The 13282-nt window shown below is 40.2% G+C and overlaps 1 protein-coding gene and 1 long non-coding RNA gene across 3 annotated transcripts; one reads left to right on the top strand and one right to left on the bottom strand.

The window, feature by feature from the left end:
- Positions 1-428: 428 nt before the first annotated feature.
- On the bottom strand, positions 429-1947 carry LOC134630513 (uncharacterized). The gene is made up of 3 exons (XR_010094300.1): positions 1872-1947; positions 621-844; positions 429-535 (listed from the first exon to the last, which is right to left on the bottom strand). It is a non-coding gene; the product is annotated as an uncharacterized LOC134630513 (long non-coding RNA).
- Positions 1582-11896, top strand: prrc1 (proline-rich coiled-coil 1). 2 transcript variants are annotated; one of them, XM_063477847.1, is made up of 9 exons: positions 1582-1642; positions 4561-4696; positions 5604-5987; positions 6682-6827; positions 7057-7159; positions 7251-7414; positions 8031-8134; positions 8503-8605; positions 10152-11896. In XM_063477847.1, the coding sequence occupies exons 2-9, from the start codon at positions 4600-4602 to the stop codon at positions 10365-10367; spliced, it is 1317 nt and encodes a 438-aa protein (XP_063333917.1). In that variant the 5' UTR covers positions 1582-1642; positions 4561-4599; the 3' UTR covers positions 10368-11896. The 2 variants fall into 2 exon arrangements, with proteins under 2 accessions (XP_063333917.1, XP_063333916.1); XM_063477846.1 differs by lacking the exon at positions 1582-1642 and adding an exon at positions 2031-2139.
- Positions 11897-13282: the final 1386 nt, after the last annotated feature.

Raw genomic sequence — 13282 nt, 5'->3', positions numbered from 1 at the left:
GTGTCAAAAAAGAAACTCTCTGTGATGGTGGAAACCATAGACCCAGTATCCACCAAGCACGGGACAGTCACCCCATTTATCAAAACATCAATCTCAACAGACAGCAACTTAGGGGACTTGGTAGGGACTGCACTACCAAGTCCCTAAGTTGCTGAAGTTCTTCCTCCATGGTGATGGATTTAGACCGGAAGAAAAGAGAAAAAAACAAACAAACACTAAAACAACAAGGTGCTAATATTCTATTGCTCTTCCTTCTAAATGTGGATACTGCTGTCTTATCTACAATCAAAACACTCTGAAATCTTCAAATTGTCATGGTCTGTGTGGCAGACCGTGGGAAATGGGGAATGAGGACCCAGATGCAGGACTCTTAATGATGAGCGGTGCGTTTATTTACAGTGATGTAAACAGTTTACACAAAGCCCATGCTCTCCCCTGACTCCCGTGCTGTGTCTTCTTCCCAATCGCCTCGTGCTCTCCCCTCTGTGTGTCAGCACTCCCAATGTTTGCTGCTCTCGGGCTTCCCATGCTCTTCCTGGGGGGAAACAATAGATGCAGCCTTCAAGACACACAACCCCTGCGGGCGTACACTAACTTTGACTTGCTCTCAAGACACTGACATGGAGTCTCACTCAATCATCCCGCGTCGGTGGAGGCTTCACCACACCATTAAGTAGCTCCCTCCGCCGACGCTGATCCGCTGCAGGTGTGTGGCATCCTCCTCGGGCGTGGCCAGCCTTCCTCAGGCCTGACGGTGCCTGTAGCCCGGCCTCCTGGCTTACAGCCACAGCCATAGCCACACCTCCCTATACATACACACATGGGCTACTGCGTCCTCGGTTCACTGTAATAGAAACAAAACACAACACGTTAAAAGTCAAAGAAAAACTCTAAAAGGGCACCGAGTACCAAGTTCGTTGCGCACAGACAGGAGACAGTGTACATTTTTATTAAAACAAGAAACCACTCACACGCACAACCCTTTAAAACAAAATACAGAATACACAGACTGAATAGCTTGCACCATACGAGTAAATAGTGGCCTGTACTTATGGTTAATAGGACATTGATCGTGGCCCCTCACAAGAAGAGGAATCCTGTACAGCTGGATAGATACAGATGTCACAATTAACCAGCACAACGCACGGGCAGAGGATCACTCCCGCCTGGCTACGTGGGTACAAGTATGAACAATAATACAAAGTGAGAGAGAGCAGTGGCGACGAGTAGGTCATCCGGCTACAGAGACAACTAAAATGTTTCTCAGCTTCGTTATAATTTTCAATTCAGTCACATTTTAAATGCAGGTATTGAATTTTCAGTTTTTTTATTCCTTGTATGATCACTCTTCATAAGTAAGAAGTCTGATGGCTTGTATACATTATTAAGGTATAGTTTGAAATACACTACTTGTGATTTAAATTTTCCAAACACACAGTATCACACAGCCGATTCCAGCCTGAATTTTACTTGGAATCAGATCGGAAAGGGAAATCAGTAGCCTCGCACATCACTAGTTTCATAAGCCACGTAAGACGGCGGCAGGCGTCACGCTGGAGCAGACGTGGCAAAGCACACGTCATCACTGTGGGTCGACGCTTTATTATTATTTATGGGTGCATTGTGTTAGTACCGCCAGCAGGTGAGTAGTTAAGTTACTTGTTCTGTAGAGATTATCATAATAGTGGCACATGTCATGCTGAGTCTTTTTTAGAGAATTAGATAAAGATGTGTATCGTACTTTGTCCGTTTTGTTGTTTTTCTTTCGGGCTGTGCGGCACATGTAAGTTGTGAACAGTCTTAAAAAACGCTACACTGCATTCATTTGGATGTCCTGTCGTTCTATGTGGCGTGGCAGACACGGAACAAACCTTAAATGTGTCCGCGTCAGACGATATAGATCCGCTTTGTTTCAGAGCACAGCGCTTGCCTCTTCGTGTGCGAAAGGGACTTAACTTAAGGTTTAACCCTGGGTTTTTGCACTACGAAGGTGGTTCACGTCTTACTGGGGTAAATCGCTGTAGTAAGTTGTGCTGCAAAACCTGACCCGCAGCAGTCTAGATTCCAGATTAGAAATCACCAGGTGTGAATTCATGGTCTGCTGATGATCACGCTTCCTGGAAGACCTCTGTGGAGACAGTAAGAGAGTCTTCTGTTTGTTTCTGTTGGGATCAAACAATTTTATTACTATATGCTCCTAAAACAGCACACCTGATAACCTGCTCCCAGCAGGTTATCTTCTGAGTTTTGGATTAAAATGCGTTGCAATATAGATTCTTTGCTGTGGGAATATGTTTTACACGCGCAGCTTAATGCCCAAGTTTAACAGGAAATCTATGTGGGAACCTATGACGTCACTGTAAACTCCTGACGTACCATGTAACCTGAGGTGCACCTCTCAGAATGTAATTACACAGTGGGTCAGTGCAGACTGCAACTGTTATGATTGGTTTGTTCAACACGCTTGATTCCTTATTTGCATTTCTGGCTACTTTTTCACCTGAGTTGTTGTTGTTGTTTTTTTAATATATCAATAAGATAATATCACTGCCTCAGTATTAAGAAGAATGATCCATCTAAGGACTCACAAATCTACAAAACCAGTCAAAACTTTGGACACACCTTCTCATTTAATATTTTTTTTAATTTATTTTCATGACTATTTACATTGTAGATTCTCACTGAAGGAACCAAAAAATAATTGGACACATATGGAATTATGTAGTAAACAAAAACTTGTTTTAGGCTCTTCAAAATAGCCTCCCTTTGCTTTGATTACTGCTTTGCACACGCTTGGCATTCTCTCGATGAGCTTCGTGAGGTCGTCACCTGAAATGGTTTTCCAACAGTCTCGAAGGAGTTCAGAGATACTGAGCACTTGTTGGCCCTTTTGGCTTCACTCTGCGGTCCATCTCATCCCAGACCATCTCAATTTGGAATGGTTGTAATTAGGTTTAGGTCAGGTGATTGTGGAGGACAGGCCACTCCATCACTCTCCTTCTTGATCAACTAGCCCTTACACAGGCTGGAGGTGTGTTTGGGGTCATTGTCATGTTGGAAAAATAAATGATGGTCCAACTAAATCCATTGGGATGGCATTTTGTTGCAGGATGCACACTGACATAGCAGGGTGCTGTGGTAGCCATGCTGATTCCATGTGCCTTCAATTTTGAATAAATCCCCAACATTGTCACCAGCAAAGCACCCCCCACACCATCACACCTCCTCCATGCTGCATGGTGGGAACCATGCATGTAGAGACCATTCATTCACCTTTTCTGCATTGCACAAAGACACAGAAGGTGGAACCAAAGATCTCAAATTTGGACTCATCAGACCAAAGCACAGATTACCACTGGTCTAATGTCCATTCCTTCTATCTTGATGCATGCTCAATCATCCAGGTAAGTAAATCCCAAAAGGTTGATTCTGTTCATCTGGACATAGCATTTTCTGTGGAAGAAACGTTTCGTCACTCATCAGTGTGACAAAAATGGTGGAAACCATTTCAGGTGACTACATCATGGAGCTCAGTGAGAGAAGGCCAAGGGTTTGCAGCACAGTTATTTATCTTTTTTTTTCTTTGCTACATAATTCCATATATCTTGCTTCATATATTTTTAGATACTTAATGAAGCAATCAATGTAGAAAGTAGTTAAAAAAATTAAATGAGAAGGTGTGTCCAAACTTCTGACTGTTAGTATGTGTTTGCCTTAGGAGTGTGGAAAAAAGAACTTCATTTTAGTTTTTCCTATTGGCTGACACAGCATATGAAACATCAGAACATCACCGAACGAGATGCACTACACACAGGCATAAATGTGGGCAACAACACTTTTGTTTTCATAGGCTCCTCGAATCCTCGAAGGTTCTCTGCAGAAGTCTAAATCAGGCACAAGTCTACCTTACTTAAGCCAATAAATGAGGCTCAAACTGTGCGACGCATTGTCACAGGAAGGTGCATGTATCAATTTGTTGATTTAGAAAACCGAGGATACCTGTTCAATCAATAAAAAGAAGTTCACAATAATCTGCACTGGATGGCAGGCAGGCCAGTTCAGCACCCTTACTCTTTTAATACAAAGACATGCTCTTGTAATAGATGCAGTATGTGATTCAGCATTGTCTTGCTTAAATATGCAAGGCCTCGACATCATCTGAATGGGAGCATATGTTTCTTTAAAATCTGTATATACCTTTTAGTATTGATGGAGCTGGTCTACCTGCAAACAACCATGGCATCACCAGTGCAATACTTTAGTTTATATCCACTAACTTAAAGCTGAAAGTCAGTACTAAAATCACATCTTGATTGTTTAATAGAAAATACACATTGGTAGTGTGCAAAATAAAAAAATAGAAAATTGTGTCTTTGTTCATATACTTATAGATTTAACTTTAGAAATTTCGAAATTTCTTCCTTGGTGTGAAAAAAAGTTTAATAAGCATTATTGTCAGTCAAACTTTATGTGCTATAGTTCCCAGAGTGTACATGCAGGAAATGAACAATCGACCGTCAAGTTGAACACAATATAATTCATCACAACATTTTATTGCAGCTATTCTGGGCTGAAGTTAAAATAAATACTACAGAGAATATGATGGAAGAAAGTGGGATTGAGACTACACCTCCTGCCAGCCCTACCCCTCCTCTGACTGTGGGTGGCCCAGTCGGAAGCCTGCCCACCACTGCCGGTAAGACATTTAATGTGCAACTATAGAAGCAAATCAACGTTCCCTTTGCTTGTAGTTTAGCCAAGTCGACTTTTTAAAAGTCATTTGCTACAGTTCACATCGTTGATACAATTTCAAGATTGGTAATACGTGTAAATAAATTTTAATTCTGTTGATGTGGACGTTATGGATGCAACATCTATCCATTTTTTTACCACTTATCCAGAGCTGGGTTGCAGGGAAGTAACAATAACAGAGAAGCACAGCCATGTGGCTCTGCTTAGAAATTCTGTTCATAACAGAATCAATGATAAAGTGCATCCCTGATGAAGTCCAACATCCACTGGAAACAAGTCCAACTTGTTGCTGGCAATGCTAATTAAGCACTCGCTGTGATTGTACAGGGACTGAATGGCTTGTAATATTAAAACTGTAAAATTAATATTAAATTAAAACACTCACTTGCAACAGTATTAATACCAATTGTGCTGTCTTTGCCTTCTTCAGCTGGCACACAACTTGACACAACATTGCTGCAGACAGTCAAACATGGCTCCTCCTTTCCTCAAAAGCTATAGTAGTTAACATTCATAACTCTAAATAGCAGTTTAGGAGTAAGTAAGTAAAACTCTCATTTCAGCAACATCAAAGTATTACACAGTTATCATAAATGTTTACCTGTGCGGTGTGAATGTTAATATTAGCAATTTTACTTCTAGCAGTTACCTAATAGTGAGATGTTGCAAGGTAACCTGAGCAGAGAGTCTAGAGTGTGGAGAACTAATTCAAGCAAATAAAGAGTGAAATCAGACAGGTTTCAGTTCTAAAGAGCAGAGCTGAGGATATAAAGACCTACAGAGTGAGAAATGGGAAGCAGATGAGTAGAGAGAAAGCTATCTCTGATTGGATGTTTCTCTTTGTTTTTCAGGTCTGTCCACTTCACTGCCTCTCCCAGGAACAATCAGTTCCCCCTCAGTCTCGACTTCTCTCCCCAGTGTCCCACCGCTTCCTGCCTTCAGCAGCCCTCTGGCTTCACCGCTTTCCCTTTCTTCCCAATTTCCCCCTGCCTCAACACTGGCCTCACCTTTCACCAGCAGCTCTCCCATCCCTCCTGCTGCCTCCTTCTCTTTGCCTCCTCAGGCCTCTTCCATCAGACCTCCTTCTACTGCTTCCAGCATGTTGCCCCCTCCTGTAGGTCCACCTGTATCGAGCTTCTCTGTGGGTGCAGGATATGACATCACACGGGGTCATGCTGGTCGAACCCCACAGACACCGCTGATGCCAACATTTTCCAGTCCTGCTTCTATACCAGGTCAGAGTGAAAAATGTGAAGCTCGGGTGAAATTTTCGAATCTGATAAACACATTTATGCTCTTTTAAAAACTGCAGCCAAATCAGTTTGACATTAGAGTTATCAAAAAACAAAACAAACCCAAAATACCCACATACTAGCCAACACTAAATATTACTATCAAATTAGATACTCATTTACAACAGTATTGATACCAACAGAGCCATCTTTGCCTTCTCCAGTTGAAAAATACCTTCACATTATACCTGAACAGGCAAGCATATTTGGCATGTTTGAAGGTAAGGTAAAGTTGCTATCATGGGAATCAGAATGCACACAGAAAAAATCAGTCATGAGAGTCAAGAGAGCAACTGAGGTAAAGATGGTGAGGTATTAGAGAGTGAAGAAAAGGGTAAATAAGAATCCTCACTACAGTCACCCCCATATTTCTTGTGGAAAATATGTAAATAACCATAGTTAACAGATATCTTCAGGGTGAGCAGGCCATGGGATCAGAATGCAACTTTTATTGTTCTGATATGACCATATGCACTTTGCAGGAGGCTTATGATTTTCTCTACAGGTCAAAGGGCTCCTGGTAGCTGGTAATCAGCTATTGTTACGATACAGGCAGCAGATGCTCAGAGGACATTCTGTAAACAATTGATTTATTTAAAAGTACAACTTCTTGTTAAAAAATGTTCGATATTTTCAGGTGTGGTGTCCAACCCCATGCTTCAGCAGTCAGTCATTAGAGGAGGATTAGATACTGGATCTTCAATCACTTTCCCGGAGGAACAGGAGGATCCCAGAGTATCTGGAGACACCAACAGTGGTGGAGGCATCTGGGGCTTTTTTAAGGTAGAATACAAATGTTTGAAAGGGGACTTTTGAAGCTTGATGTTCCCTATAGCTTTTTTGCGATATGGTAGGACAGATTTTTCAAACATAAAAAGTCTTTACAATGATGAAGTTTACTGAAAGTTTCTTTAATTAAAGTTAATAGGAACAGTTGGTTAAGTGTGTGTGTGTACGTATCTATGTATATTTTTGAGTAGTCTTATTCTGTGTGTATTGTGTGTCCCCTCAGGGAGTAGCAGGAAACGCTGTAGTAAAGACAGTCTTAGACAAAACCAAACACTCTGTGGAGTCCATGATCACTACTCTTGATCCTGGCATGGCCCCATACATCAGTAAGTTACCCTGTTTTACCCAATTTTTAAAAAAAAATGTACAAAAAATTCAAATGTTCTTAATAAATGTTTCTGTGTTGTTCATCCTCAGAGTCTGGTGGGGACATTGACATTGTTGTGACTTCAGATAAGGAGATGAATGTGGGGGCAGTTAGAGATGCTTTCCAGGAGGTTTTTGGGCTGGCCATGGTCACTGGAGAGTCTGGTCAGTCAAACATTGCTCCACAGCCTGTGGGCTATGCCGCTGGTGTCAAGGTCAGTGGACTTTGCTTTTACTTTACTTTACTTCATTTCTTTCTCGTTCAACTTTTTTCAAGCATCACATGTTTGTTTTGCTTGAATATGTTTTATAGCTTATTTATTTATAAATTACATGGCTTTTAAGACCATTACGTGTGAAGATAAAAATGTATATAAATCATGCAGTGCTAGATTTGTTAAGAGAAATTATTTTGAGAACAAAGTCTTAATATTGATGGAAAAATGAAACGCATTGCTTCTGAAAAATTGTATGTAACCTTTTAATCATAATAACTGGATTGCATAGAGAGTTCCACATTTAATGAGTCAAGGCTCTTTTTAAAAGGATTTTTAGTTTATATCTCTACGCACAGTAAAAGAGAAAAGAGAAAAATGTTAAGTATAATGATGTATTAGTTTATTAAAATATCAGTCTGGTAATTTTTAAGTTTATTACTTATTTGTTTCTTAGTTTTTTCAAAATATAAAGCTGAACTATCCCAGTTGCATAAGTATTACTAGTGTTTGAGTTTGTTTCAGAACTTGTTCTCAGTTTAGTTCTTGACAGCACTGATGTTTGCAGCTTCAGTCATACACATGTGTGTGTCTGTCTGTCCCTGCGTGTCTGCAGGGGGCTCAGGAGCGCATTGACAGTCTGCGTCGAGCTGGTGTGATTCACGAGAGACAGCCAGTGGTCTCTTTAGAAAACTTCATTGCTGAACTTTTTCCTGACAAGTAAGAAGGTTTTGACTGACTTCTGAAAAGAAAGCACACACATTCTTAGAGGCCTAGCAGACTTTCCATCTCACAAACAGTGCACAGTACTGCTGTAAACAGCTTGGAGCACCCTATAAAAAACAAAAGAATGTGTGGATGTTGGGCTACAACAGTTTTCATCTACAACAGGACAGAAATGCTTTTTGACATTTCTATTCTCCTTTCATCTTTCATTATTTACTTTATAATTAGTCATGTGTTGAATAAAATGCAAGTCAAATATTCACGTTTGATGCAGTTTGATTTTTTTTGTGGCAACAAACAAAAGCGTTAACATTTAGTTAAAAGCTCTAAAAACAACAACAAAACCTTCTTTTTGTTTCCAGGTGGTTTGACATTGGATGTTTAATCCTTGAGGACCCTGGTCAGAACATTCACATCGAGCTCTTCACTCAGGCAACCCCTGTAGCATTAGAGCACGTCCAGCAGGTATCATTTGGTTTACAAAGAAAGAGCTTTTCTGGTTTAAATATTAAAAAAAAAATGTTCAAGAAAAAGAAACTTTTACAGTTTATAAAACCAAATAGAAGTAAAACTGTGCGGGTGGGGGTGGTGTGGAGTTTTTTGGCTGTGTATATGTATGGTTGCTCCTGGGGCCTTGTATCTGTACGTGGAAAAAATGGTGGTCATGGGGAATGTTGAAATGAAGCCCTGCCTGTAGTACAGGCCTGCTTAAAAAGGCCCGTTACCTTCTGTAGTCAAGCTAAACCAACACTGCTTGAGTAAGTATTGTAGGTTTCCTTTAGTTTTTGATCTGTTATACAGTGGTCCCTCGCTGTATCGCGGTTCAGTTTTCACGGCCTCGCTGTTTTTTGGGGGGTTGCAATTTTGCAAAGTTTTTTTTTTTTTTGTTACAGCGCATTGTGTTCTGCGTCCTGATTGGCTGTAGACCATTTTCAATCAATCTCGTGCTGTGTCTCCTGTACAGTACAGAATGCGTCCAGCTTGTCAAATTTACATAAATCTTCGCTAGCAGAAGACAACAAACACAACAGTGTCGACGTCAAAGGATTATAAGGAGCATTAAGTGAAACCAAACAGTTTCACTTAACCAAACAGATAAGCCAAACTTTACTGAACTCATTCTTCTTGCTTCCTCTATTTCCGTACCATTGATTCATTAATGTTGAATTCTCTCGCAGCTCCTCTGGACCTGAAAACAGGGTTTGATCTTTGGTTTCATTTGATAATACTGGATTATTTTTCTACGAAGGTTTGAATTTTGAGAGTGTTTAAACAAGAGAGAAACGTGTGAAAATGTCGATGCCTGTCTGAGAAAAGTGTATAAAGTGTGTAGTGAGGGGTTTTAAAGCCTTAAAACATCTATAATAATTGTAAAAAATAAAGTTCGCTACTTCGGATTTCACCTATCGCGGGTTATTTTTAGAACGTAACACCCGCAATAAACGAGGGAACACTGTACACTATATTGACAAAAGTATTGGCTTGCCTGGTTTTACACTCAAACAAATTTGAGTAGAATCCCATTATTTATCCACAGACTTGAATATGTTGTCCACCCACCCTTTACAGCTGTAATTCTTCTGGGAAGGCTTTCCACAAGGCAGGTAATGTGTTTGTGGGAAGGTCATGAAATTGGCAAACATATCTTGGGATGCTAGAACTAAGCCCAACTCCTGAGCAAATAAGAGGGACCCATTCTTTGACAAATCTTCACGCCTAAGTGTTTGATTTTTATACACCTTAAAGTGATTGGAATCCCTGAATTTAATGATTTGGAAGGGTGAGCAAATACTTTTGGAAATATAATATCCTGTCATGCTGGTAGAAGATAAAGTTTCCCACCTTCCTTTGTTTTTATTTAATTTTTAGTTTTCAGGCTCTGTAGTTTTCTCTTGACTTTTTGTCTTTGAACTAAAAATGTCAGGTTGAACCGTAGAATTATTTTATTCAAAATCTGCCATGTAGAAACCTGCTACAACTCACAGTGTTTTTGTAACCTTCCCCCATATAGGCTCAGTCCATGACCCCTCCTGACTACAGCCTGCGCTGGTCAGGTCTGAGTGTTACCGTGGGTGAGGTCCTGGAGCAAAACCTTCCCAACATCAACAGAACAGACTGGCACCAGGCCATGACAGGCCTAACCCAACGCCAGATGATCCACAGTGCTTCCAAAGCTCTGGCTGGTATCTACAAACAGCAGTTGCTTCCCAGGACTACGTCAGGCTGAATGCGTCAAGTTCCTGTGACATACTGAGAGGAGGTGGACAGTAAACTAGCTGATGGGACATGAAGGTTCCACTTACCTCCCTATCCTCCATCCGTCTGTCCTGCACAACAAAGCCAACTGCACATTTCGTTAAAGATGTTTGTGCCCACAGACGTTTTGCTGGCATTCTCGTGTATTTTAATGGGTTTTACTGAAAATTTAGATCACATTTTGTTACGATCAAGCTATAATGCTTTATGATCCTCTCTTCATCCTTTTTAAAATGTTTATCAGTATAAGCACATATTAAGGCAAAGTTTAGTGTTTTATTCTTATTGTTAATGTAGAGCTTTTGTCCCATTTGTACTTTTCTGTACCCTAAGTCCAGATTTAGAAGGAGTAATGCAGCAACTACCTGATGTGATTAGGCTGAATGCAACATTAAGAAGCCCTACAATATAGGAAAAAAAATCTTTTTTGGGGGGGGGGGGATTTTCTACCATGCCCTAGGGCCATTATAACCACCTACTCCCTATACAATGTACTAACTGCATGCCAACATCTCTTGTTACTCCAGACTTTTTGCTGCACTCATCCAGGGCTTAATCACTAATTTGTAAGCTTCATACCCAAAACTTTCCTCTGACGTCAGTCAAGTTCAGACAGGATGCAGCTTCCTTTTTTTTCTCTTTCTTTTTTTTGGCAGTGTAAATAAAATCCAATTGGAATTGCAGTTATCAAACATTAATTGTTATGATTTACTGTTATTTGTTGATACAATGCTCAGTTAATACAAAAATAAATATAATTGACCATTTAACCCGAACAAAAAAAATTGAGCCATGTCATTACAACATATGTATACATAAAAAACCTTAATTTCACATATTGTTACCTTGATGAGTGTGACCTAAATTAACCTTGTAGCAAACAGCAGACATCTTCCTGATGCTACTGACCTCCATCAGCAGGATAATACATCCTTCAGCATCACAAAAACTGCTAATGGATGGCTCAAGGACTGTAGCATGGAGTGTTGAGATTGGCCCAAGCCTTCCCTGATATAAATCCAGTGGAGGGCCACGAGTCATATTTTCAGACTCATTGCATGACCACACAATTAGTGAACTATTTCGATTCATTGTCCTACATAAAGACCATGGCTGACTTGAAAGCTAATACAAATTTATACATAAAGTGTTTCTGTCCCATGCAGCTAAACCATAACAATGATTTACTTAATTTATTTCTTTTAGGGCTGCAAGTGGTGAGAAACTCTCAGAAACACTAGATCTAACTTTCTGTCAGTTACAGTTGGGTGTAAAGAATATTCTTATGCATATCTTGTGCTGTGCCTTTTTACATAAATAAATCACTTTTTAATGCTGATTTGAATGCCCCCCTCCTTAACCAAAGGATATATCACTGCTATACAATACTGTGCAGAAGTCTTAAGGAACATTGGACTTTCCTGAGAAGTCCAGCATAACATTCAACTCCAAAAACATTTTTTTCTGTTTATTACTGGAAATAAATGACTATCAACAGTCTGGAGGTGTGTTTGGGGTTATTTTCCTGTTGAAAAATAAATGATATCCAACTAAATGCAAACTGGATGGGATAGCGCTGCAGGATGCTGTGGTAGCCATGCTGATTCAGTGTGTCTTCAATTTTGAATAAATCCCCAACAGTGTCACCAGCAGAGCACCCCCACACCATCACACCTCGTCCACATGTTTCACAATGGGAACCATGCATGTAGAGACCATCTATTCACCTTTTCTGCATCACACACAGACAAGGCAGGTGGAACCAAAGATCTCAAATTTGGACTCATCAGACAAAAGCACAGATTTCCACTGGTCTAATGTCCATTCCTTGTGTTTCTTGGCCCAAACCAATCTCTTCTGCTTGTTGCTTTTACTTAGTAGTGGTTTCTTGCCAGCTATTTGACCATGAAGGCCTGATTTGTGCGATCTCCTCTGACCACCACGCGGTTTCCACTGAACAGTTGACGTAGAGATGTGTCTGTTGTTGGAACTCTATGTGGCATTTATCTGGGCTCTAATCTGAGGTGCTGTCAACTTGCCATTTCTGAGGCTGGTGACACAGATTAACTTATTCTCAGCAGCAAAGGTGACTCTTGGCCTGCCTTTCCTGGGGCGGTCCTCATGTGAGACAGTTTTGTTGTAGCACTTGATGGGTTTTTGCAACTGCACTTGGGGACACATTCAAAGTTTTAGCAATTTTGCTGACTGACCTTCAGTTCTTAAAGTAATGATGGACTGTTGTTTCCCTTCACTTAGCTGATTGGTTCTTGCACTAATAGGAATTTTAACAGTTGCCAAATATGGCTGTCAGCTGTGTACTAACCTGACTTCTGCACAACACAACTGATGGTCCCAAACCCATTAAGAAGGCAAAAAAATTCCACAAATGAACCCTGACAGGCACACCTGTGAAGTGAAAACCAGTTAATGTGACTACATCATGAAGCTCATTGAGAGAAGGCCAAGGGTTTGCAGCGCTGTCAACAAAATAAAGGGTGGCTACTTTGAGGACTCTAAAATATAAAACATATTTAGAGTTATTTATCAATTGTTTCTTTGCTAATTAATTCCATATATCTTGCTTCATATATTTGATGTCTTCAGTTTGTAACTACAATGCAGAAAGTAGTAAAAATAAAGAAAAAGCATTAAATGAGAAGGTGTGTCCAAACTTCTGACTGGTAGTGTGCTTTTGTTATATTAAAGTAATAATAACAAAATATAAGGTTCAGTTGGCTTTGCACAATAGCTGGTCCTCCAAAGCGCTACTTTTTGCTTTCTTACTTTTACATCCAGTACTTTTTTACTTTGCTTGAGTACCGAAATCAGTACTTCAACCTTTACTGGAGTATTTTTTAACACTAGTATTTGTACTTCTACTTAAGT

Source organism: Pelmatolapia mariae, linkage group LG7, assembly GCF_036321145.2.
Source record: "Pelmatolapia mariae isolate MD_Pm_ZW linkage group LG7, Pm_UMD_F_2, whole genome shotgun sequence".
NCBI lineage: Eukaryota > Metazoa > Chordata > Actinopteri > Cichliformes > Cichlidae > Pelmatolapia > Pelmatolapia mariae.
The sequence above is the reverse complement of the archived record's forward strand: the minus strand, read 5'-3'. Positions and strand labels throughout refer to the sequence as shown.